This window comes from Grampus griseus (genome assembly GCF_964374135.1).
Source record: "Grampus griseus genome assembly, chromosome: 1".
NCBI classification, from domain to species: Eukaryota; Metazoa; Chordata; class Mammalia; order Artiodactyla; family Delphinidae; genus Grampus; species Grampus griseus.
This window is the reverse complement of record NC_139017.1, coordinates 139,802,706-139,826,160: the sequence shown is the minus strand read 5'-3', so window position 1 is coordinate 139,826,160 and position 23,455 is coordinate 139,802,706. Positions and strand designations below refer to the sequence as shown.

The following is a 23,455-nucleotide window of genomic DNA, read 5'->3' as shown; positions in this document are numbered from 1 at the left end:
CAAGAAAACTCACTGAGCTGTATATGACTTGTGCATTTTCTATATGCAGGTTGTTTTTCCATGAAAAGTTCAAAAAATTAATCAGGAGTCCTTCTGAAGAGGCAGCATAAGGAAATCATAGTATATATCAGGCCTCTTTGCACTGTTACACCACTTTCCTACCCTCAACCCAGCACTGCATCTCATCCACCGTAAGCAAAAAGGTTCCCCAACAGCGGTGATGAATGGAGTGGAAAGGCAGGCCAGACTTGGCCTAGCAAAGGCTTTGGCTTCTAGGAGATACCCACTACAGGCTCCTAATGTTGCAGATACCAGAAATCTGGAACATGCACACTACCCAGTCCAGGAGCCACACCCAAGGAAAACAGATAAGGGAGTTGCAGTAAAAATAATGATAGCAGATATTTATTGATCCAATAAGACAGAGGTAGAACCAAAACTCTTGATACGTTTATCTCATTTAATCCTCACAATAATCCTAGAACAATGCTAGTCCATACTAAGTGCAAGGCAGGCACTCAGTAATAAATATTTGCTGAATAAAAGGTAGATGCTATTAGCACTTCAAGATGGTAAGTTGTCCCAGTGTTATACAGGATAGCACATGCTTAATTCAAACCCCGAGCAGCTGGATTCCAATGACTGTGCTCTTAAGCACTTACCTTAGAACACCTTGTGTGAAAGTAGATAATGTTAATACATGTCTAAGACAGCTTGCTTCTGGTATGCTTATTACAATAAACCAGGCTTCCCAGCCACTGACTGAAAGGTCAAATGGGCCTTAATTTCCTTACCCACAAAATGGGGATATTGGATTGGTGGAAAAGATCATTCGGGAACTTCCATAAGATGTTACGGAAAACCCAAACGAACTTTTTGGCCAAACGAATAGAAACTTTCTTTTATTCAACCAATATTTATTTATTAATCATCCATTCTGTACCAGGCACTATTCTAGAATTACTGAGGATTAAGTGAGAAAATGCAAAATGGTCAATTCACTTCCCCAGTCCCTTGCATTTATGTGTAAGGGACAGTGATTCTTTTTTTTTTTTTAATAATTTGATGAATGTTATGAAACACATACAATTCACACAAAATTTTGCATTTAATTTCAGGGAATTCATAAACCTTCTAAAGTCCATATATCGCCCTTTGTTACATTAAAATCTGTTGCAGAGGGACTTGATAAACATGATCTCACACCAGAAACCTCCAATGGCATTCACAACCACCCAATACAGCAGGGAAGAGGGTACCACTTTTACAGATAACTAAAATCGAAAACTGCCATATCCGATCATTGCAATTTGCAGATAGTCCAAGATAAGAATCTCGCATCTCATGCCTCTAAGTCCAGTGCTTTTTCCAACTGTCAAAATAGAAGGCCCTTCTCTTCATTGGTGGCGCAGTGGTTGAGAGTCCGCCTGCCGATGCAGGGGACACGGGTTCGTGCCCCAGTCTGGGAAGATCCCACATGCCGCAGAGCGGCTGGGCCCATGAGCCATGGCCGCTAGGCCTGCGCGTCCGGAGCCTGTGCTCCGCAACGGGAGAGGCCACAACAGTGAGAGGTCCAAGTACCGCAAAAAAAAAAAAAAAAAAGAAGGCCCTTCTATCCCGGGGTTAGACTAGAGAAAGTAAAAGAGGTGCCATTACACTCTCCTCCTGGAAAGAAGGTGGACGAGAGCCCAGCAGTTAAGAGCAGCTCTTCTGGGGAAAAGAAGTCCTGGGTAGGAGCTCAGGCCGCTTAGTCACAAAAAGGGACTTAGACAAGTCTCTTTCTCTCTGGGAGCAACTGCTACATCCGTAAAATCGGGTAATAACTTCTGCTGCTCCGCCTTCCCTGTGGTGCTTGCTACATAACACTACGCTGAAATGAGGAAAAGATGCGACTGCTTCACAAGGGCCATGCAGATGGAAGGTTCACATGGTTCAGATCATTACTGAGAGTCTCAGGGCGCTGAGGACAGGAGTGTTCACGTTTTTCTGTTGTTGGCTTTCGGTTTCCCCGCTACAAGGTCGCAGTCCCCGGGAGAAAAGCTGTTAGAAATCGCAATGTGGAAAGTAAAACGTTCCTAAAGGGTTTAGAACGTGCCTGGCACTTAATAATAGGCGCTTAGTACATATCTGCTGAATGGATTAATGGCTGAATGAGTCCACAGAGAACAATTCCTCAGTCCCGCGGCTCAGATCCCTCTCCAGCCCGTGGGACGCCACACTCACCGGGCGCCGCAGTTTGTTGGAGCTGGGCGCAAGCCCTCCGCTTCCCACCGTCCCCGCTTCAGGAGCTCGTGGAGCTGCAGCAAATCTACCTGCCCAGGGGCACTCCTCTTACAGCTACCAGCCGCGTACTGGAGCCGAAGCGGGGGCCTCCCGAGGAATGGACAGAAGGTGGAGAAAAAGAAATTTCCCGCCAACGCCGTAGCCCCGCCCCCAGGGTGTCTCCACGTTCCGTCAGCAGCCAGCCCTTCCGCCCCGCCCATCTAAGGAGGGGACGCAGGACGTACATCCGTCAACGGTCAGAGGCCATCATTGATTCGGTATGCTACGCCGTTCGCGCAAGAAAGTGCCCGACTCTAAAACATTTCCGGGTTCAAGATGGTCGCCCAAACTATTTAGTGAGACTTCCTCCATCCTTCTCCATTCCACTCCGGTTTTTTAACCTGGATGTGACGTCCTAAAGAACCCGACGGAAATAGAACGGAAGGAGGTGTAAAATGGCGAACCGTACTGTAAAAGATGCGCACAGCATCCACGGCACCAACCCTCAGTATCTGGTGGAGAAGATCATTCGGACGCGCATTTATGAGTCCAAATATTGGAAAGAGGAGTGCTTTGGCCTTACAGGTGAGCAAGAGCGCGCCGATCCCCCCGCCCCAACCCCGGTCATCTTGTGGCCCAGTTCTCCAGACCAGTCCGATAGGACTGGCCCCTGGGGGTGAGACTAGAGGGGAATCATTGTCATTCAGAAAAATCTGAGCGCCTATTCTGTGCCTAGTCTTGTGTTGGGCTTTGGGAACACAGATGGATCTGATAGGACCTCATTCGGAAGGGTGTCACGTTGCGGTTCTTTGAGTCATTACATGTTTAATGATAACTTGCTGGGTTCCAAACAGCACAGAGACCCTGAAGGTCTTAAAGGAATGTCATTATGCTTGAAACCAATTCATGATCTTCCTATACTCAAATCTGGACCATTTGCAGTATTTCCACATCCCAGTCCTAATATAAATATATGCTATTCAGAGAAATATTCCAGGTAGTCTTTGATCTTTGTTTAATTCTGGCTCCTCTTTTGGAGCTGTGTTACCCCAGCGAACCGTGGCTTTCTTTACTGTAAAACGAGCATAGTAATACTGAACTTAAAGGTCAAAGGGTTGTTCTAAGGATTAAATGAAATGTATAAAAAGTGTTTGGTATAATAAAAGGAATCCAAATCGGAAAAGAAGAAGTAAAGCTGTCACTGTTTGCAGATGACATGATACTATATATGGAGAATCCTAAAGATGCTACCAGAAAATCAATGAATTTGGTAAAGTAGCAGGATACAAAATACACAGAAATCTTTTGCATTCCTATACACTAATGATGAAAAATCTGAAAGAGAAATTAAGGAAACACTCCCATTTACCACTGCAACAAAAAGAATAAAATACCTAGGAATAAACCTGCCTAAGGAGACAAAAGACCTGAATGCAGAAAATTATAAGCCACTGATGAAAGAAATTAAAGATGATACAAACAGATGGAGAGATATACCATGTTTTTGGATTGGAAGAATCAACATTGTGAAAATGACTATACTACCCAAAGCAATGTACAGATTCAATGCAATCCCTATCAAACTACCACTGGCATTTTTCACAGAACTAGAACAAAAAATTTCACAATTTGTATGGAAACACAAAAGACCCCAAATAGCCAAAGCAATCTTGAGAAAGAAAAATGGAGCTGGAGGAATCAGGCTCCCTACTTCAGACTATACTACAGAGCTACAGTAATCAAGACAGTATGGTACTGGCAGAAAAACAGAAATGTAGATCAATGGAACAGGATAGAAAGCCCAGAGATAAACCCACACACATATGGTCACCTTATTTTTGATAAAGGAGGCAAGAATATACAATGGAGAAAAGACTTCCTCTTCAATAAGTGGTGCTGGGAAAACTGGACAGCTACGTGTAAAAGAATGAAATTAGAACACTCCCTAACACCATACACAAAAATAAACTCAAAATGGATTAAAGACCGAAATGTAAGGCCAGACACTATAAAACTCTTAGAGGAAAACATAGGCAGAACACTCTGTGACATAAATCACAGCAAGATCCTTTTTGACACATCTCCTAGAGAAAGGGAAATAAAAACAAAAATAAGTGGTACGTAATGAAACTTAAAAGCTTTTGCACAGCAAAGGAAAACATAAACAAGATGAAAAAAGTGTTTGGTATAGTTACAGCTATATGTTAATAAAAAGCACTCAGTAATCAGTGGTGGCGGTGGTGCTGTTACCATTGTTAACTACTGCTCTGCTGTTACTGCTCTGCCACCATCCTAGCTGTGTGTCCATGGACGAGTCATATTGTTTCTCTGAGTCGCCATTAAATTTTGGAGTCATGTAAGGTTTACTTTGGGGGCTTTTTCTCATTCCATAGTTTTCTTCTTGGATGATATCTGTACCACAGTTACCTCATATATATAGATGCCTTTAAATTTATCTCTGCAGCCCAAATCTCTCCCTGAGATCTAAGTCTCTGATTCCAAGGCATGCCAACTCCATATGTGCAAAAGTGAACTCATGACGTTTTTTCCCAACACTAGGTTATGTTCCCTTGTCATATATTTTCATTGCATTCTGCATCTTCTTTCAATTACTGATCACACTTTCAATATTTTTTTTTAATGCTTTCTACCTTGCCTGATGGTAAACTCCATAAGAGTAGTCATTGGGTCCCTCTTCTTTATCCCTCTACCTGTATCTCTGCTACTTGGCACCTAACTATAAATTGCCAACTGTAATATGGAATGAATTAATATAGAAATTATCCTAAGGGAACTTGGAGAAGTCTGATTTATAAAGTGATTTCCCATTAATAGTACCTAACCTTTATTTATTTATTTATTATCTGTGTGTCAGGTAGGTATTAGCATTTGTTTCTATTATCTCATTTGATTCTTACTATAGCCCTTAACTTTGTACCTTTATTATTCAAATTTGAACTGACAGGCTCAAAGAGAGGTGAAATGACTTGCCCTAGTTCACACAGCTAGTGTTTGATTTTTTTAAAAAAATATATTTATTTATTTGGCTGAGCCGGGTCTTAGTTGTGGCATGTGGGATCTTTAGTTGTGGCATGTGGTATCTAGTTCCCTGACCAGGGACTGATCCCGGGCCCCCTGCATTGGGAGTGCGGAGTCTTAACCACTGGACCACCAAGGAAGTCCCTAGTGTTTGATTTTTTTTTTTATATACAGCAGGTTCTTATTAGTTATCTATTTTATACATATTAGTGTATGTATGTCAATCCCAATCTCCCAATTCATCACACCACCACGTCGACCCCACCCCCCATCCCACCCTCTGCCGCTTTCCCCCCTTGGTGTCCATACGTTTGTTCTCTACATCTGTATCTCTATTTCTGCCTTGCAAATCAGTTCATCTGTACCATTTTTCTAGATTCCACATATATGTGTTAATATACGATACTTGTTTTTCTCTTTCTGACTTACTTCAGTCTGTATGACAGTCTCTGGGTCCATCCACGTCTCTACAAATGACCCAATTTTGTTCCTTTTTATGGCTGAGTAATACTCCATTGTATATAGGTACCACATCTTCTTTATCCATTTGTTTGTTGATGGGCATTTAGGTTGCTTCCATGACCTGGCTATTGTAAATAGTGCTGTAGTGAACATTGGGGTGCATGTGTCTTTTTGAATTATGGTTTTCTCCAGATATATGCCGAGTAGTGGGATTGCTGGGTCATATGGTAATTCTACTTTTAGTTTTTTAAGGAACCGCCATACTGTTCTCCATAGTGGCTGTATCAATTTACATTCCCACCAACAGTGCCAGAGGGTTCTCTTTTCTCCACACCGTCTTCAGCATTTGTTTGTAGATTTTCTGATGATGCCCATTCTAACCGGTGTGAGGTCATACCTCATTGTAGTTTTGATTTTCATTTCTCTAATAATTAGTGATGTTGAGCATCTTTTCATGTGCTTCTTGCCCATTTTTATGTCTTCTTTGGAGAAATGTCTATTTAGGTCTTCTGCCCATTTTTGGATTGGGTTGTTTGTTTTTTTAATATTGAGCTGCAATGAGCTGTTGATATATTTTGGAGATTAATCCTTTGTCAATTGATTCGCTTGCAAATATTTTCTCCCATTCTGAGGGTGGTCTTTTCATCTTGTTTATGGTTTCCTTTGCTGTGCAAAAGCTTTTAAGTTTCATTAGGTCCCATTTGTTTATTTTTGTTTTTATTTACATTACTCTAGGAGGTGGGTCAAAAAAGAGCTTGCTGTGATTTATGTCAAAGAGTGTTCTTCCTCTGTTTTCCTCTAAGAGTTTTATAGTGTCCAATCTTACATTTAGGTCTTTAATCCATTTTGAATTTATTTTTATGTATGGTGTTAGGGAGTGTTGTAATTTCATTCTTTTACGTGTAGCTGTCCAGTTTCCCAGCACCACTTATTGAAGAGACTGTCTTTTTTCCATTGTATATTTTTGCCTCCTTTTGTCATAGATTAGTTGACCATAGGTGCGTGGGTTTATCTCTGTTCCATTGATCTGTATTTCCCTAGTGTTTGATTTTGACAACAGTATTGAAAGGTTATTATCCCCATTGTCTAGATGAAGTTCGCTCAAGGTTGTGTAGCTATTGAGGAGTTATTTGTTGTTATTGTTTTGTTTCTTCTAACTCTTAATCTGGCTTTTTTTTTTCCTAACATGATGCCAAGCACGGACTCTGAAGTTAGACTGCTTGGATTAAAACCCAGGCCCTGCCACTTTCTGGCTGTGGACCTTGAGCACATCACTTAATCTTTCTTAGCCCTCATTTTCCTGGCTGAAAACAAGGGCAGTGCTAGAACTTACCTCCATGGCTTGTTGTGAAGATTAAATGAAATAATGCGAAATGCTTAGCAGAGTACCTGTTATATAATAATCTTTCAGTGTATATTGACTGCTGCTATTATTATTAATTATTATTACACTCTTGTTCTCCTAATATTAAACTGTTAATTCAGGAGCACCAAACGTTGAACTAGCTTTAACTTCTCTCCACTTCAAACCTGGAAAAGCTTAGTCCTGATGTGTCTGAGATGCCACTCTGTTTTTGTTTCTTAGCTGAACTTGTTGTCGATAAAGCCATGGAGTTAAGATTTGTGGGTGGTGTCTATGGTGGCAACATAAAGCCAACTCCCTTTCTGTGTTTGACCTTGAAGATGCTTCAGATTCAACCTGAGAAGGATATCATTGTAGAGTTTATCAAAAATGAAGATTTCAAGTGAGTGAAATGTTTATTAGCTAATATAAAAACTTCAATTTCATGGTCCAGAATTTGGCTTTAGTTAAGAGGAGTGAAAACAGTGTTATCTCATTTCCACAGAGTTCCACTCTAGGATTTTGCTCTTGAGCCTCTTGAGTTTGTGTTTTGTCTGTTTTGATTATATTGACCTTCTCCTTCACTGTCTCAGTCTTGATGGCTTTTCCCAAAAAAACAGTATTTCACAAACTCACTGAGCATATACTAAGCAGAAGCGAGTGCCTAATATGTTGGTAGCAGTGAATGCTTAAGGATGAAGAAAACAACATAGTGTGGTAAAGAAGAGGGAAACTTTGGTGTTAAATGTAGGTTCATGTCCAGACCCTGTTACTTATTAACTGTGACCTTGGAGAAGTTACTTAATTTTCTAAATTTTACTTTATTTACCTATAAAATGAAACAGTAATAGCAACTCAGGATAGATGTGAGGATTAAGGAAGACAGAACAGTAAATCTCCCAACACAGTGCCTGTTGCAGGGTGTACGGCCCCAAAATATAAGCTGCTCTTATTATTTTATTATCCATTTTCAAGGAGCTCACAGACAAGTATAGGAGACAGACATAATAATAGATTATTATGTGCCACCCTCTATTCTAAAAAATTTAATATAATAATTTATTTAAACTTCACAAAACCCTGTAAAATTATTATCCCTATTATATAGGGGAGGAAACTGAGGCAGAGAGAGATTGGTTTCCCCAAGGTCAAATGCTGGTAAGTGGCAAAGCTAGTTTCAGAGTCCATATCCTTTGCCACTCTATTTTGTTTGTCATATACAGAAACTGTTGCGTTTCAAATGCCTACTCTTTATCCAAGTGGAGATTTGAGTGGGTAGTTGGGATATAGGAGAAAGGGAGAAGAAAGGAATCTTACAAACATTAATGGCTAGAAACAGCTAACTTTTATTAGGCACTTACTGAGTGCTAGCTATATGCTATGCTTAGCACCTTACATACATTTTTTACTTAATACACCAAGCCATCAAATTAGGGACTATCAGGTACATTTTATAAGGATTGAGAAAGCAAGTAAATTGCCCAGTGTTACACAGTTAGTAAATAATGGAATCAGAATTTGAACCCAGATGACTTTGACTTATTTCCATAACCAGCATTCTGCTTCCTAGCAACAATTTATATATTCATGTCTATGTAAATTGGTTGTATTGTTAGTAAATAAATCTTATACTTTCGGTTGTTAAATTTAGTATCTCATTTGATTCTTAAAATAATCCCATGAAGTAAATGGGTTGTATCTTAGTTTTACAGATGATATAATAGACCCTGAAAGTTGAGCAGCATATCCTAAGTAACCACAGCCAGTAAGTGGCAGAATGAGAACTTGAACACAGGTCTCCATATTTTAGCTATCTTTCTACTGCCCCATGCTGCTTCTAAAAATTTAGCTTTCTTATCTGCCAAAGAGAAGAAAGAACTTGTTTATCCACTACTGTCATGAGAAAAGCCAGTTGTAAAACTCAGGAACTTTGTAGGATGGCCTGTTGTTTCACTGTCATCTATCTGTCAGGTATGTCCGCATGTTGGGAGCACTTTACATGAGGTTGACAGGCACTGCAATTGATTGCTATAAGTACTTGGAGCCTCTATACAACGACTATAGAAAAATCAAGAGCCAGAACCGAAATGGAGGTGAGTATGGTGCCAGGTGTCTAGACCTTCATCCCTGAGCCAGTTTTTATTTCACCAGTATCTCTAGTGTCACATTGTCACATACATTGTGAGTGTTGCTCTTAATCCAGATTGTTACTGCCTTCCGTCAGGTCCTCCTTCTCTCTCATGGGGCGTAGCACTCCATTAGACTACTAGCTTCCTTTCGACCTTACCCAGTCTGCCCGTCTGCCTGTCTTTCCAACTGCATCTCATGTTAATCCTTGCTTTGCATCATGTGCTCCATCCCATAAAGACCTAGCTCCTGAATGACCTTCACTGTAAAATCCTTCTCCAGACCTCCCAGGCAAGGTTAGTTTTCCATACATTACACCTTCACAGTTCTTTCTACTGGCCTCTCTTGTACGATACTTCACCCTGCAGTATATAGACTGTACTCATGCTTATGTAGGAATCCCACTGAAAAATAATAACTGTATCCAGGAGGGGCAGCTCCATACCTTTTACAAAGAGACATATTTTGTGGTAAAATGGGATTCAGGGAATGCAGTCAGAACTTTTTCTCACTTAGTATCATAACAAAAGACTAGTAGCATTTGCCTTTACCCTCTACATATTACACTAAGGAGTAGAAGTTAAGAATTTGGTATTATTCTTTAAACTTTTATTAACTTATTCATTCATTGAATAAATACATATTAGGTGTCAATGTTATGGCAGGTACTATGCTATGTACTGAAAATAATATGGTGAACAAGATGGACATGGTCATGGCCATCATGAAATTACTTAGTTATGACTATATTATGTTAAACTAAGACAGGAGTTTTAAACCTAGTGACAATTTGGGCCAGATATTTCTTCGTTGTGGGGAGCTGTCCAGTGCATTATAGGATGTTTAGCAGCGTCCCTGGCTTCTACCCACTAGAGCACCCCATAGTTGCAGGGGGCAACACCACTGAACTAAGAACCAAGAACCACTGAACTAAGGTAATGTTTACCATAGAAATTCTAAGAAGCTATTGCTCCACTTACCATATAAGATACATGATTCTTAAAAATAGCAAATCACTATGTTGTACACCTGGAACTAATGTAATGTTGTAAGTCAATTATACATCAATTTAAAAAAAGTTTGCTGACCCGTGCAGGGGAAAAGATACATATTCTATATTTAGGAACTTAGTGGGTTCACATGAGAAATTGTACTTGAGTTATAAATTTTATTCATGAACATTACCCCATTACAATTCAGGACTCTTTGTGCTTGTTTTTTGTGTCTCTCCTGCTAATTGGGACAGCTTCATTCATCCCTTTATCCCCAGCTCCTAGAAGAGGCATGGCACATAAATGGCCTCAATAAAAGGGAGTTGAATGAATGAAGGTAGGTGGTGATGACAAGAATATGAAAGGCTGTAGTTTGAGCCCAGGTTTGACAGTAGTCCCTTCAGTGTAACTGCCACACTGCAATAGCTTTATTAGTGAATGTGCAGGCAAAGGGAAGCTGCAGAGAATTCACACTTTCTATACCACGTACCCTGTTAGATATCTTACATAAAGAATCTTACACTTCTTTTACTTTTTGGCTATTTAAATTTATTTCCTAGTTACTTGAGCTTATTATTTTTCTTTCAGAGTTTGAACTGATGCATGTGGATGAATTTATTGATGAACTACTGCACAGTGAGAGAGTCTGTGATATCATTCTGCCCCGGCTACAGGTAAGAGATAAAGGTCATACACACACAATACACAGTACACAATAAAATGTGTGTAAAGATCTCTTTACACGCATACATGATAAAACACCATGGAGCTCAGAATCTTCTTTTTTTTTTTAATTGAAGTATAGTTGATGTACAATATTATGTAAATTATAGGTATACAGTATAGTGATTTACAATTTTTAAGGGTTCTACTCCATTTATAGTTATTATAAAATATTGGCTATATTCCCTGCATTGTACAGTATATCCTTAGAGTTTATTGTATACCTAATAGTTTGTTCCTCTTAATTCCCTCCCCCCCTTCCCTCTCCCCTCTGGTAACCACTAGTTTGTTCTCTGTATCTGTGAGTCTGCTTCTTTGTTACATTTACTAGTTTGTTGTATTTTTTAGATTCTACATATAAGTGATATCATACAGTATTTGTCTTTCTCTGTCTGATTTATTTCACTTAGAATAATATCCTCCAATACTGTATAGCACAGGGAACTATGCTCAGTACTCTGTAATAACCTAAATGGGAAAAGAATTTGAAAAAGAATAGATACAAGTATATGTATAACTGAACCACTTCACTGTATAGCTGAATCATTTTACTGTACACTGTACTGTACTGTACTCCATTATGAAATAAAATTTTTTTAATAAATAAATAATTTTAAAATAATAATAATATCCCCCAAGTCCATCCATGTTGCTGCAAATGGCAAAATTCCATTCTTTTTTATGGCTGAGTAGTATTCCATTGTATATATATATACTGCATTTTCTTTTTTGTTCCAAATATACATATATTATTATATTTCTTTATAAAAAATTAATGTAATTATGACAATATACTTTAGGTTTTTTAAAAAAATTTTTATTGGAGTATAGTTGATTTACAAGGTTGTATTAGTTTCAGGTGTACAGTAAAGTGAATCAGTTATACATATATCCACTCTTTTTTAGATTCTTTTCCCATATAGGTCATTACAGAGTATTGACTAGAGTTGCCTGTGCTATACAGTAGGTCCTTATTAGTTATCTATTTTATATATAATAGTGTGTATATGTCAATCCCAATCTCCCAATTTATTTCTCCCCCCTCTTCCCCCTCTGCTAACCATAAGTTTGTTTTCTGCATCTGTGACTTTCTGTTTTGTAAATCAGTTCATTTTTACCATTTTTTTAAGATTCCACATATAAGTGATATCATATATTTGTCTTTCTCTGTCTGACTTCACTCAGTATGACAATCTCTAGGTCCATCCATGTTGCTGCAAGTGGCATTATTTTGTTCTTTTTAATGGCTGAGTAATATTCCATTGCATATACGTACATCTTCTTTATTCATTCATCTGTTGATGGACACTTAGGTTGCTTCCATGCCTTGGCAATTGTAAATAATACTTCTGTGAACATTGGTGTGCATGTATCTTTTCAAATTAGTGGTTTTGGGTTTTTTTGGGTATTTACCCAGGAGTGGACTTGCTGAGTCATATGGCAGTTGTGTTTTTATTTTTTTTGAGAAACCTCCATAATGTTTTCCACAGTGGCCGCACCAATTTACATTCCCACCAATACTATATGAGGGTTCCCTTTTCTCCACATCCTCGCCAACATTTGTTATTTGCATTTTTTGTGATGATAGCCATTCTGACAAGTGTGAGGTGATATCTCATTGTGGTTTTTTTGATTTGCATTTCCCTGATGATTAGTCATGTTGAACATCTTTCCATGTGCCTGTTGGCCATCTGCATGTCCCCTTTGGAAAAATATCTATTTAATTCTTCTGCCCATATTTTTTAATGGGGTTGTTTGCTTTTTTCTTATGGTCCTCCTAATTAGCAGTCTTCATGTCTATGAGAAAGACAGGAGATTGGGAGTGAGAAGAAAACAGAAAAAGTGATTGAAGGGTAGGGCTTTAAAAGTGAATAACACAAGAAAATTTTGTTCTTTAAAATGTTATATTATTAAGGAGATTGTAGTAGAGTAGGTTTTTAAGCTTTGTGAGCAGTTTTTCAAATTGATCTTCATATAAAAATCTAGGATATAAAACAGATGAAAGGAAGGTCAGGAATGGGAGACTGATCCACCTTAAATATCATCTTTATCGTCTTACCTCCCTTTCCTAGTGAGAAATAATTGTCCGTGAAGCATCTTTCAAGAATGAGTCTTACAGCATATGATTTTTAAAATAATATTGTAAAATACAAAGAGAAAACAGATATAGTAGGTAGCCTAAAGAGAAAGGGAATGGTCTATAGTGGAGAGTTGAAATTTATCCATGTTGTTGCACATTTCAATAGTTTTTTATTTCATTTGTTGCTGAATAGTATTCCATTGTATGGATATACCACAATTTGTTTACCCATTCATCTGTTTATGCAGAATTGCAGGGTACAAGGTCAATGTACAAAAATCGGTTGTATTTCTGTACACTAGCTATAAACAACTGGAATTTGAAATTTTGCTAAAAAGGTACCATTTACAACAGCATCAAAAAATTTAAAATAGGGCTTCCCTGGTGGCGCAGTGATTGAGAGTCCACCTACCGATGCAGGGGACACGGGTTCGTGCCCCGGTCCAGGAAGATCCCACATGCCGCGGAGTGGCTAGGCCTGTGAGCCATGGCCGCTGAGCCTGCGCGTCCGGAGCCTGTGCTCCGCAACGGGAGAGGCCACAACAGTGAGAGGCCCGTGTACGGGGAAAAAAAAAAAAATTTTAAAATAATTAAGGATAATTTTGTCAAAAGATGTGTAAGACTTAAAACTATAAAACATTGCATTACTGATGGAAATGAAAGAAGACTTAAGTAAATGGAGATATATCATGTCCGTGGTATATTTTATACCATGACTTAGAATTGTTAAGTTGTCAATTCTCCCAAATTAATCTGTAGATTCAATTCAGTTCCAGTCAAAATCCAAATAAAATTTGATATAACTTGACAAACTGATTCTCAAATTTATATGAATATGCAGAGGACCTAGAATATCTAAAACAACTTTGAAAAAGAACAAATTAGGAGGACAAACACTACCTGATTCCAAGACAGTGTTGTGTTGGCATAAAGCTAGACAAGTAAATAAATGGAACAAAGTAAAGGGACCAGAAATAAGTGTACATATATATGGTCAGTTGGTTTTCTACAGAGATGTTAGGGCAATACAATTGAGAAAGGATAATCTTTTCCACAAATGGTGCTAAAACAGTTGAATAGCCGTATGGAAACCAATGAATCTCTACCCTTAGCTCATAAACTTGAAGGGGATAATAGTCTCATAAAAGCTAAGAGTATAACATAAAGAAGGAAAACATAGGTGAAAATCTTAGTGACCTTGGGTTTGACAAATTCCTATAATAAGACATAAAACCATGAATTATTTATTAAAAATTAATAAATTGGCCTTTATAAAAATTAAAAACTTGCCTTTCAAAAGACACTATTACAAAGCTAAAAAGGCAGGCCACAGACTGGAAGAATATATTTGCGCAACATATATCCACCAAAGTTCTTGAATCTACACTATATAAAGGACTCTTGAACTGAATAACAACTCAGTGGACAAATGAACAAAAGATTCTAACAGACATTTTACCAAAGAAAATACATAGTTGGCCAATAGCACATAAAAAGTTGTTCCGTACCATTAATCATTATGGAAATGCAAATTAAAGGCACAGTAATATACACTACATACCTAGTAGAATGTGACCCTGACCTTATCAGGTGTTGGCGAGGATGTGGAGGAACTGGAAGTCTCCGTATCCTATTGGTGACAATATAAAATGGTACAACCTCTTTGGAAAAGTTTGCCAGTTTCTTAAGAAGTTAACCATACAATCCAGCTATTCCACTTCTAGGTATTTACTTGAGAAATGAAAGCTCATGTCCACACAAAGACATAAGCACAGATAATCATAACAGTTTTATTTGTAATGGCCAGAAACTGGAAACAGCCCAAATGTCCATCAAGTGAATGGACACAAATTGTGATGTGTCCATACATTGGTACTACTCAGCAGCAAAAATGAACTATGGATGCACAACAGCGTGGATGAATCACAAAGTAATTGTGCTGAGTGAAAAAAGACAAAAAGCTGTATGTACTGTATAATTCCTTTCTAATAAATGTAAATATAGTGACAAAAAGGAACAGTGGTTGCCTAGGTGCAAGATAAGGGAGTGGGGAGGAAAGGGAATGAGAAATCACGAAGGAGCACAAGTAAACTGTTGGGTGGGGTGGATTTATCCATTATATTGATATAGTGGCTTACAGTTGTATACAGTACGACTCAACACTCATCAAATTGTATACTTAAAAAATGTACAGTTTATTGTGTATCGATTATACCTCAGTGAAACTATAAAATGTATTGCAAAAGTCATTGGAATACCTGTAGAGTAAGGGTCTTTTGCTCTTAGTGCTCTACTATTCTCTTATTCTGATGTCTATGTAAGAATCAGCAGCATTAATGAAAGGGTCGCAGAAACAGTGTTTAAGATGGGGGATGGGAGCAAATTCTTAAGTTTTAAGCAACCACAGAAACCCAAACTGGGAGGATCCAGAACTTCAGGTCTCTTTTTTGATCCTACTGCAGCTCAGTAATTTTGAAGCAATTTGCTGTATCCCACCTGCTTTTGAGGTGCTCATTTCCTTGCTAGATATAAACTAAAAGGAATAATTTAAAGATCAAAGGTCACATAGTATATGATTCTCTTTATACGGTATATTCAGACTAGGCAAATACATAGAGACAAAGCAGATTCGCGGTTACCAGGGGTTTCAGGGAAGGGGGAATGAGGAGTGATTACTTAATAGGTATGGGGTGTTTTTCTGGTGTGATGAGAAAGTTTTTAAACTAGTGAGAGGTGGTCATGGAATAGCATTGAATTTTATACTTTAAAATTGTTAATTGTGTATTATGTGAATTTCACCTCAATAAAAAACAGATCAAAGGGATCTGAAAAACTTCAAAGTAGAGAATAGAATGGATTATAGATACATAATAAATGGGTGAGGTAAATTTGCTCGAGGCAGCAAACCAGATGGATAAATGTAGTTGGTAGATGAGTGCTCACACTTAAATGCAATGAACCACTCCTCCTCCACAGTGACTCAGTTACAGAAAATCCTAGAAAATAATCCTGAAAATTATTTCTTCTTTTCCATATTGGCTACTGTAGACTGTGTAGTGAAAAGAATGACATTTAAAATCTGAAAACCTGATTTCAGGGCCCAATTCTCACATTTATTATCCTTAGCTGCTACTGTTATTTTTAGAAATACTGCAAGAAATGGAATATTCTGAAGTGCAGTCAGTTGTAACTAAGGGTTCCAAAGCTCGGTCATCTCTAAGCAAGCATATTGATGCAAATGAGGTAGTCTGCCTGGAGGCTAGAAGGAAAGACCACAAAGCAGGACCCTCACTGAGGAGAGAGAAATTGAAATATGACTGATATCTGTTATGTCACCAAGGGGTGTGTTCTGGTGTGGGCCTATGTCCTGGATGAAATGACCCTTAAGACCACCTTCTGCTTTGATTTCTGTTCCTATTAAGCAACTCATAGGGCATCAATTTAGCTTCTCATGTGCCCTGACATTGGCAAGGAGTTGCTCTGGAATGAATTCTAATTTTGTCAAACACAAATACTGTAAGTTAATACACTGACTTCAGTCACTTCCAAGTCTGGTGAACATTAGGGATTCTAGATGCCCTGTCTGATGCAGTCCTAGAACCCAGACTGTGGTGATCCTTTCCAAGGAGCCCTTTTTCAAGGGATTGACTTCACTAAATGGCATCTTTGTCTCATTTCTCCTAATCTTCGTAGAATTTTGTTAGTGATGAGTGAGAGCAAAATAGAGAACAAATGTTACTATTTATTTTAGGGCTATCCAATGATCTCTATGTCCTTGGCACAAAAAATGGTAAGGGGTCTTATGACCCAGTCCATTTGTCAGTTTTAAACTCACCTTTGCCTTTCAGGTCCTTAGTCACTCAGTAAGGACTACTAAGCCACATCTTAGAAGAAATGGAACCAGGAAATGGATTGTTTATATCCTGAGCCTTGTTCAAAATGCATGACTGTAGACAGCTACCCTAAATCCTGGGTCTAGTCGAGAGTTGGTGCTACTTCAGAGCAGGACCCAAACCCCCAAACTGGGCTGAGTCTCAATGGATCTCTTGGGTTAGATTCTGGTCTGAGCCTCTCCTGGCAGAACTACCAGCCAAGTCTCAAACTATTGGCCCTTGTGTGTGAAGCCCATATTTTTTATTCAAGGCTATACCCATACTGATTGATATTCTAGTGCCCTTAGAATATAAGATCACAGGGAGTAGAGGCAATAGAAAAGTGATGCTCTCTTCCACTTTGTATTTATCTCTTTACAGGGGAACTTAAAAAATATATATAGATTCCAGGTATGCGAAACTCCTTAGGAAAATCTTGAATTGTCTAGGATGTCTTTGAAATGAAATTGCCTCACCTGCTATACCATAGGTTTTCTCTCACTCCCAGAAGCCCAGTGTTGCAGCTTCAGGACATAGAGGAGATAGCAAGCCCCCCCCCCCAACTCTCACTGTGTTCTCTGTAGAAACGCTATGTGCTAGAGGAAGCTGAGCAACTGGAGCCTCGGGTTAGTGCTCTAGAAGAAGACATGGATGACGTGGAGTCCAGCGAAGAGGAGGAAGAAGAGGATGAGAAGGTCAGACACCTGGGAGCTTAAGGGTTGGAAGAGGGAAAGTTACAGGGAATGGGAATGGTCTTTGTTTTGTTTTCAAACTTTAATTTTTAACTTTCTTCAACCAAAAAATACAATATGTAGTCATTAAGAGTATAGGATTTATAGTTAAATAGACCTTGATCCATATCTCAGCTTTGCTGTTTACTAGCTGTATAATCTTGTGCAAATTACATAATCACCATTTTCTCTTCTATAAAGCAAGGATTATGAAACCTTTCTTTTAGGACTGTTGTGAGCATTAAATGAAATTATATATTATATACATAAAGCCATTAGCTTTGGGACATAATTGCCTAATAAGTGGTAGCTATTAAAATAAATACTTCGGACAAAAACAATACTCTTCATAATTGAATGCATACTAAGGAGTAAGCCTAGTTTAGGGGGAAAAAACCACCTACTGCATGGTCATGTTCTTTCACTACTTGTTAAAATGCTGAAAAGTTGAAAACAAGCAAGCTGTCAGGGAGCAGTCAGGTAAATTATTATAGCAATTCAACAGACTATTAGGCCGCCATTAAAAGTATTATGAGAAGTATATGATAGGGACTTCCCTGGCGGTCCAGTGGTTAAAACTCCACGCATCCACTGCAGGGGGTGCGGGTTCGATCCCTGGTCAGGGAACTAAGATCTGGCATAACGTGTGGTGTGGCCCAAAGAAAAAAGCATATGATAATGTGGAAATGATTGTGGTGATGTTAAAAAAAAAAAAAAAAGGATCTAAAACATTTGTGATTAAAATATTATAAGAACATGTATAGAAAAAGGCTGGGGGAAATATAAGAAATTCTGGCCTATGGATACTGAGACAGTGTAGATGGAAGTGTAGCTCTGAGCTAGTAGGCTCCATCTAAGTTAAGTGCTAAAGGAAGCGCAATCATTCATGAATTGAAAGCCAGGCAAGGCTGAGGTGCTTCTTCTGTGGTGAGAGGACCAAAAGTAGGCATTCTTTTTTTTTTTTTAATGGAAAATTTAATCATATACCAAAGTGGAGAGAAAGTGTCTCCATCTACCCATCACCTAGCTTCAACAATGATCAACTCAGCTGTTTTGTTTCCTCCACATCTCTACCCAATTGTCCCTCACCAGTTACCTTGAAGCAGATCACAGCCATCATATATTTCATAATATTTCAGAAAAAACAAGGGCCCCTTTTTTAAGCAAAACTATATACCATCATCACCCCCCAAATGAACAATGATGCCTTAATCTCATTAAATATTCAGTGTTCACATTTCCCCAGCTATCCTACATTTTTAACAGTCTGAACTAGTATTCAAAGAAGGTCCATAAATTGTAACTGGTTCATCTTGTAGTCTGTCAGTTCCATCCATTGTTAATTTTTCCTCTTGCAGATTTTAAATATATCAGGTCATAACATTCTGTACATATTCTCACAATCTGTATTTTTGTGATTGTGTCCCTGTGGTATCACTCATCGTGTTCATTTGTCCCTTGTATTTTCTGTAAACTAGTACTTGAGTCTAGAGGCTTTAATTGGATTTGGGGTTTTTATCCCCTTTGGAGTGGAGCAACACTACTTCATAGGTAATAGTGTGTACTGCCCCCAGGATGAGCAAAGTCTGGCTGTCTCTCTTTTTGTAATATTAGGAGCACTGATGATCTTTGCCTAGATCCATTAGGGGTTGTAAAATGGTGATATTCTAATTATTTCTTCATCATTTATTACCTGTAACACTGCTATAAAGAGAAACCTCCCAAATCAACATTTAGTTTTTCATAGGTACAGTTTATATAAGGTAAGATAAATTATTTCCCTTTATCAGTTTTTAAAATAATGAGTTGATTTGATAGTATCCTCCCAAGGAGGAAAGCTCTCTTGCCCTTGGTAACACTGTGAGTTCATGGATTTAAGCATATTTGGTGTGTTTTGGACCATTATTGTCCTTGTTGATGCTCAAATTGTCCCATCTTTGGCCAGTGGGGGCCCCTCAACTTGACCTGTGAGGCTTTTTGATACAATCATAGTAGTCTCAGCCCCTTGCTTTCTGATATATGTTCTAGTCATGTCTTGTTACCTTCTAGCCTGGACCTAGAATTAGCCAGTTTTCCAAGAAGCCCTTGGTTGCATTAATTGGGATATGATATTTAGAGACCACAGTCTGGGCTCATTGCTACAGCTGTGTTTCTAGGACTTTACAGTTAACAAAGCTAGGGGAAAATTTTTTTTAAGCTTCAAGTACACTATGAGTTTGTACTTATTAATCTTACCGATCTTACATCTGCATCTCTTTTCTTTCACGTTGGAAATCCCATCTTCTTAAGAAGCATACTTACTTACCTCTCACTACTCTTACATAGTCCCAGAATAATGGTACCAGCACTAAACAATAATGGATTAGAAACATTAAAAAAATTTTATTTGCTTGTTTTGTCCTTAGGGTTATCCATGTATTCAAATTACTGTTTTAAAGTCACTTGGAGGTGGAATTTGGGACGGAATGGGGAGGAGAGTGTAAACTGTGTTCCTAGATGGTTGTCTATAAGCCTGTGCTCATCACTGACCCATTCTAACTCTTTTCCAGTTGGAAAGAGTGCCGTCACCTGATCACCGCCGGAGAAGCTACCGAGACTTGGACAAGCCCCGGCGCTCTCCCACACTACGCTATCGGAGGAGTAGGAGTCGGTCTCCCAGAAGGTTAGGGCCCTAGTCATTGGCCTCTTCCAGGGAGACTTTAAGCACTGTAGTGTAGAAGTTTGGACTTCATGGAAGGAAAAATGCCAGCCTATGGATAATGTCTGTTTGTCAATGTATTAGTTGCTACAAAACAACCACTCACAAAACCTCAGTGGCAGACATTTATTTAGTTCACAGGTCTGTGGTCAGTGGTTTAAGCTGGGCTTAGATAGGAGGTTTTTTGAGTATAAACTATGGTCCCTCATCTGGTGCAATCAGTTGTCTTTTGGCTAGTATAGGACAGCCTTAGCTAGGATGACTGGAGCAGCTCATCTCTTCTCTATGTGTGTCACATTCTAGGCTAGGTTAGGCCTGTTCCCATGGCAGTGGCAGAATACAAGAGCAAACAAGCCCAACCATGCAAGTATCTTTCCAGTATCTGCTTGCATCACATGTACAAGTATCCCATTGGCCAAAGCAAGTCACATGGCCAATCCCAGACTTGGAGTCAGAGGGTATTAAAGTTACATGACAAAGGACATGGATAACAGAGTTGGGTGAAGAATTGGGGTAATTTTTGCAATTTACGATATCCAGTGCACCTACTAAGGTTCTTCTTTCTCTTTTTTCTTTCCGTATAGGCGGAGTCGGTCTCCCAAAAGAAGGAGGTAGGCCTTTTGTGACTTGTGATGAAGGATAGGGATTTGGGGAGGGGGATGCTGTTGTTGTGTTTATACTGTCGGACAGATGTGGGAGTCTGACCAGTTATTTCCACAGCCCCTCCCCTCGCCGAGAAAGGCATCGGAGCAAGAGTCCAAGACGTCATCGCAGCAGGTCCCGAGATAGACGGCATAGATCCCGCTCCAAGTCTCCGGGTATAGCATTTGGGCCTTTTGCTATTGGTTGTCTTAAAGAAATGTAATAGGAGCAATTAGCTTCCTGCAGTACAGTAGTACCTTACTTTATTATTGTCTAGGAAAAAAGGAAGTGGATATAGAATTTGAAAATTAGACTTCACATCTTAACTGTCACTTACCAGCTTTGTTGATAGGAGGATGAGCTTCAGTTTTTTCATCTGAAATTATAGGAGTAAGACTTAACAGATTAGTGGTAAATACCCAATGTGATATTTTTGAAATTTAGCCATAAAGCCTTGTGAATACATATGAAGTGAGTTCAGTTCTCTGCTACCAACAGTGTCCCTATCATAGGCCAAAAAATATTAAGCCAATGAAAGGAATTGGGAGAAATGACAGTGGAGGAATAGGAGGGTAGAATCTCATTCAATAGCCTTTTCTTCCCCAGGTCATCACCGTAGTCACAGACACAGGAGCCACTCAAAGTCTCCTGAAAGGTATGGATTAACCTCTATTTTGACTTAAGAATTTCACTCTTTATTCAGAAATTAAAGTCCCAATTACAACTAAGGTGGACCTGAAATTTTCTTGTATTGATGAGACACTCAGGAATTCTCCTTAATTACAGGACAAAGTTGGGCTGTTGCCCTGAAAATTACTAGAATTATATATACTGTGTTTTGTTTTTCCTTTGTAGGATTGCAGCTTTCGATAAAGGCATGAGCTTTAATCTCAGGAGACCTGGGGTTCAGTCCCAACTTTTAACACTTAACAGTTGAGTGACATTGGACAAGTCACTTTCATTTGATAAATTTTTATTAGAAACTTCTATATGCTGTACACTGTTAGGTGCACTCAATCTCTCAGAGGTCATTTCCTCAATGGTAAATTTTGGAGAATGCCTAACTTGGTGTTACTCTTAAACATAAAAACACCAAGTATATTTATGAATGTTGGGTATCATCTCTGTCCCCATCAGTGTTAGCATATCCCAGTCTTCCTCAAAAGTCCTTGCCCAGGTTCCCAAACAGCTGTTAAATTTAATGATTTGTATGTGTTGCCATTTCAGATCTAAGAAAAGCCACAAGAAGAGCCGGAGAGGGAATGAGTAACAGACTCAGTATGGTTTTAGTCCAAGTGGCCTTCTGTGGAGATAAAGGCATCTGTCTATGTGCAAGAATGAAGATCTACTCCCCAGGCAGCTATGAGAATATTCTGGATTTTTTTTTTTTTTTTTACCAAAAGTTTCTTCACTTTTTCTTTTTTAAATGAAAGAGGTGCTGAGTTTTGTATCTTGTTTTGAATCATAATCCACATGTTTGTTTGAGTGATAATGCTTCCTAAGGGCTGCTTTTGACCTCTTTGTACAACCAACCTTGTTTGTACTCAAATTTATGAGGGTAGAATGGACTGGAACAGAAGGTATGAAACAAGGGGAGGATGTGGCCACCTGGTGACCCTCTTGTTATTAAATTTGACACACCCATTTCCTGTTTTTCTGTGGTTTAGTTTTGGTTTACACTGTGATTAGAACTGTTCTGAGAATCCTGAGATTTGTGCTGCTGCTTGCTGTACCGTTAAAAAACCAAGTCAGTAAAATATATTAGCTCCAAGTTTTATTTCTAGCAGCAGCAAGTGGTAATAAACATGAAAACTGACTGGTTAGCAGCAGCTTTATAAGAAAAGAATGAGTTCAGTTTGTAAGGCTTCTTCTGGATCATTTAACAGTTGCACTGAATGTTCAACAAACAGTAAAACTTAACACTTTTTATATAGCGTTCTTCCACAGTGTTGTTTCTTCTTCCCCACAGCCTTGAATTCCAGATTAAGGTGCTCAGCGCCTTTATACTACGGGCATTGACATTATCAAATCTAGACAGTAGTAGTACGGCAACTAGGTTGAAAAAATTTGATGGAGAGAAAAGTATCTAATGCCACTCAGGGTTTTAACCTGAATTGCTGGACAACAGCACCATTCACATAACCAGAAAATACAGCAGGAAGAGACCAGGTTTTAGAGGGGTAGGTAAGGTAGTGAGGGTTGTGGTGGTAGTGAAAATGATGCATTCAGTTTAACTTGAAGTTTAATTTGAGACAGCTAAGGTATATGTAGATAAAGCCCATACATCGTAAATAAAAGCACAGTGATCCAACCCTGAATTGAGGTAATTGTGGAAGGTGTAGAATTGAATGCAGTGCCCAGGGAGATGTATGTATATGTAAGAAAAGCCAGTAATAGAATCATAGGCAACACCAACACTGTTGAGGAAGAAGTGCAAACACCGATTGAAAACTGAAATGAATCATTCAGAAAGGTAGAGGAAATA

At 38.7% G+C, this 23,455-nt stretch overlaps 1 protein-coding gene across 1 annotated transcript; it reads left to right on the top strand.

Annotated features, from left to right (window-relative positions):
* The first annotated feature begins 2,634 nt into the window (after positions 1-2,634).
* Positions 2,635-22,380, top strand: PRPF38A (pre-mRNA processing factor 38A). Its single transcript, XM_082675814.1, has 10 exons — positions 2,635-2,847; positions 7,349-7,508; positions 9,077-9,198; positions 10,813-10,898; positions 17,484-17,594; positions 20,180-20,292; positions 20,913-20,939; positions 21,049-21,146; positions 21,577-21,625; positions 22,198-22,380. Exons 1-10 carry the CDS (start codon positions 2,718-2,720, stop codon positions 22,238-22,240), a joined length of 939 nt encoding a protein of 312 aa, XP_082531940.1. The 5' UTR covers positions 2,635-2,717; the 3' UTR covers positions 22,241-22,380.
* The last annotated feature ends 1,075 nt before the right edge of the window (positions 22,381-23,455 follow it).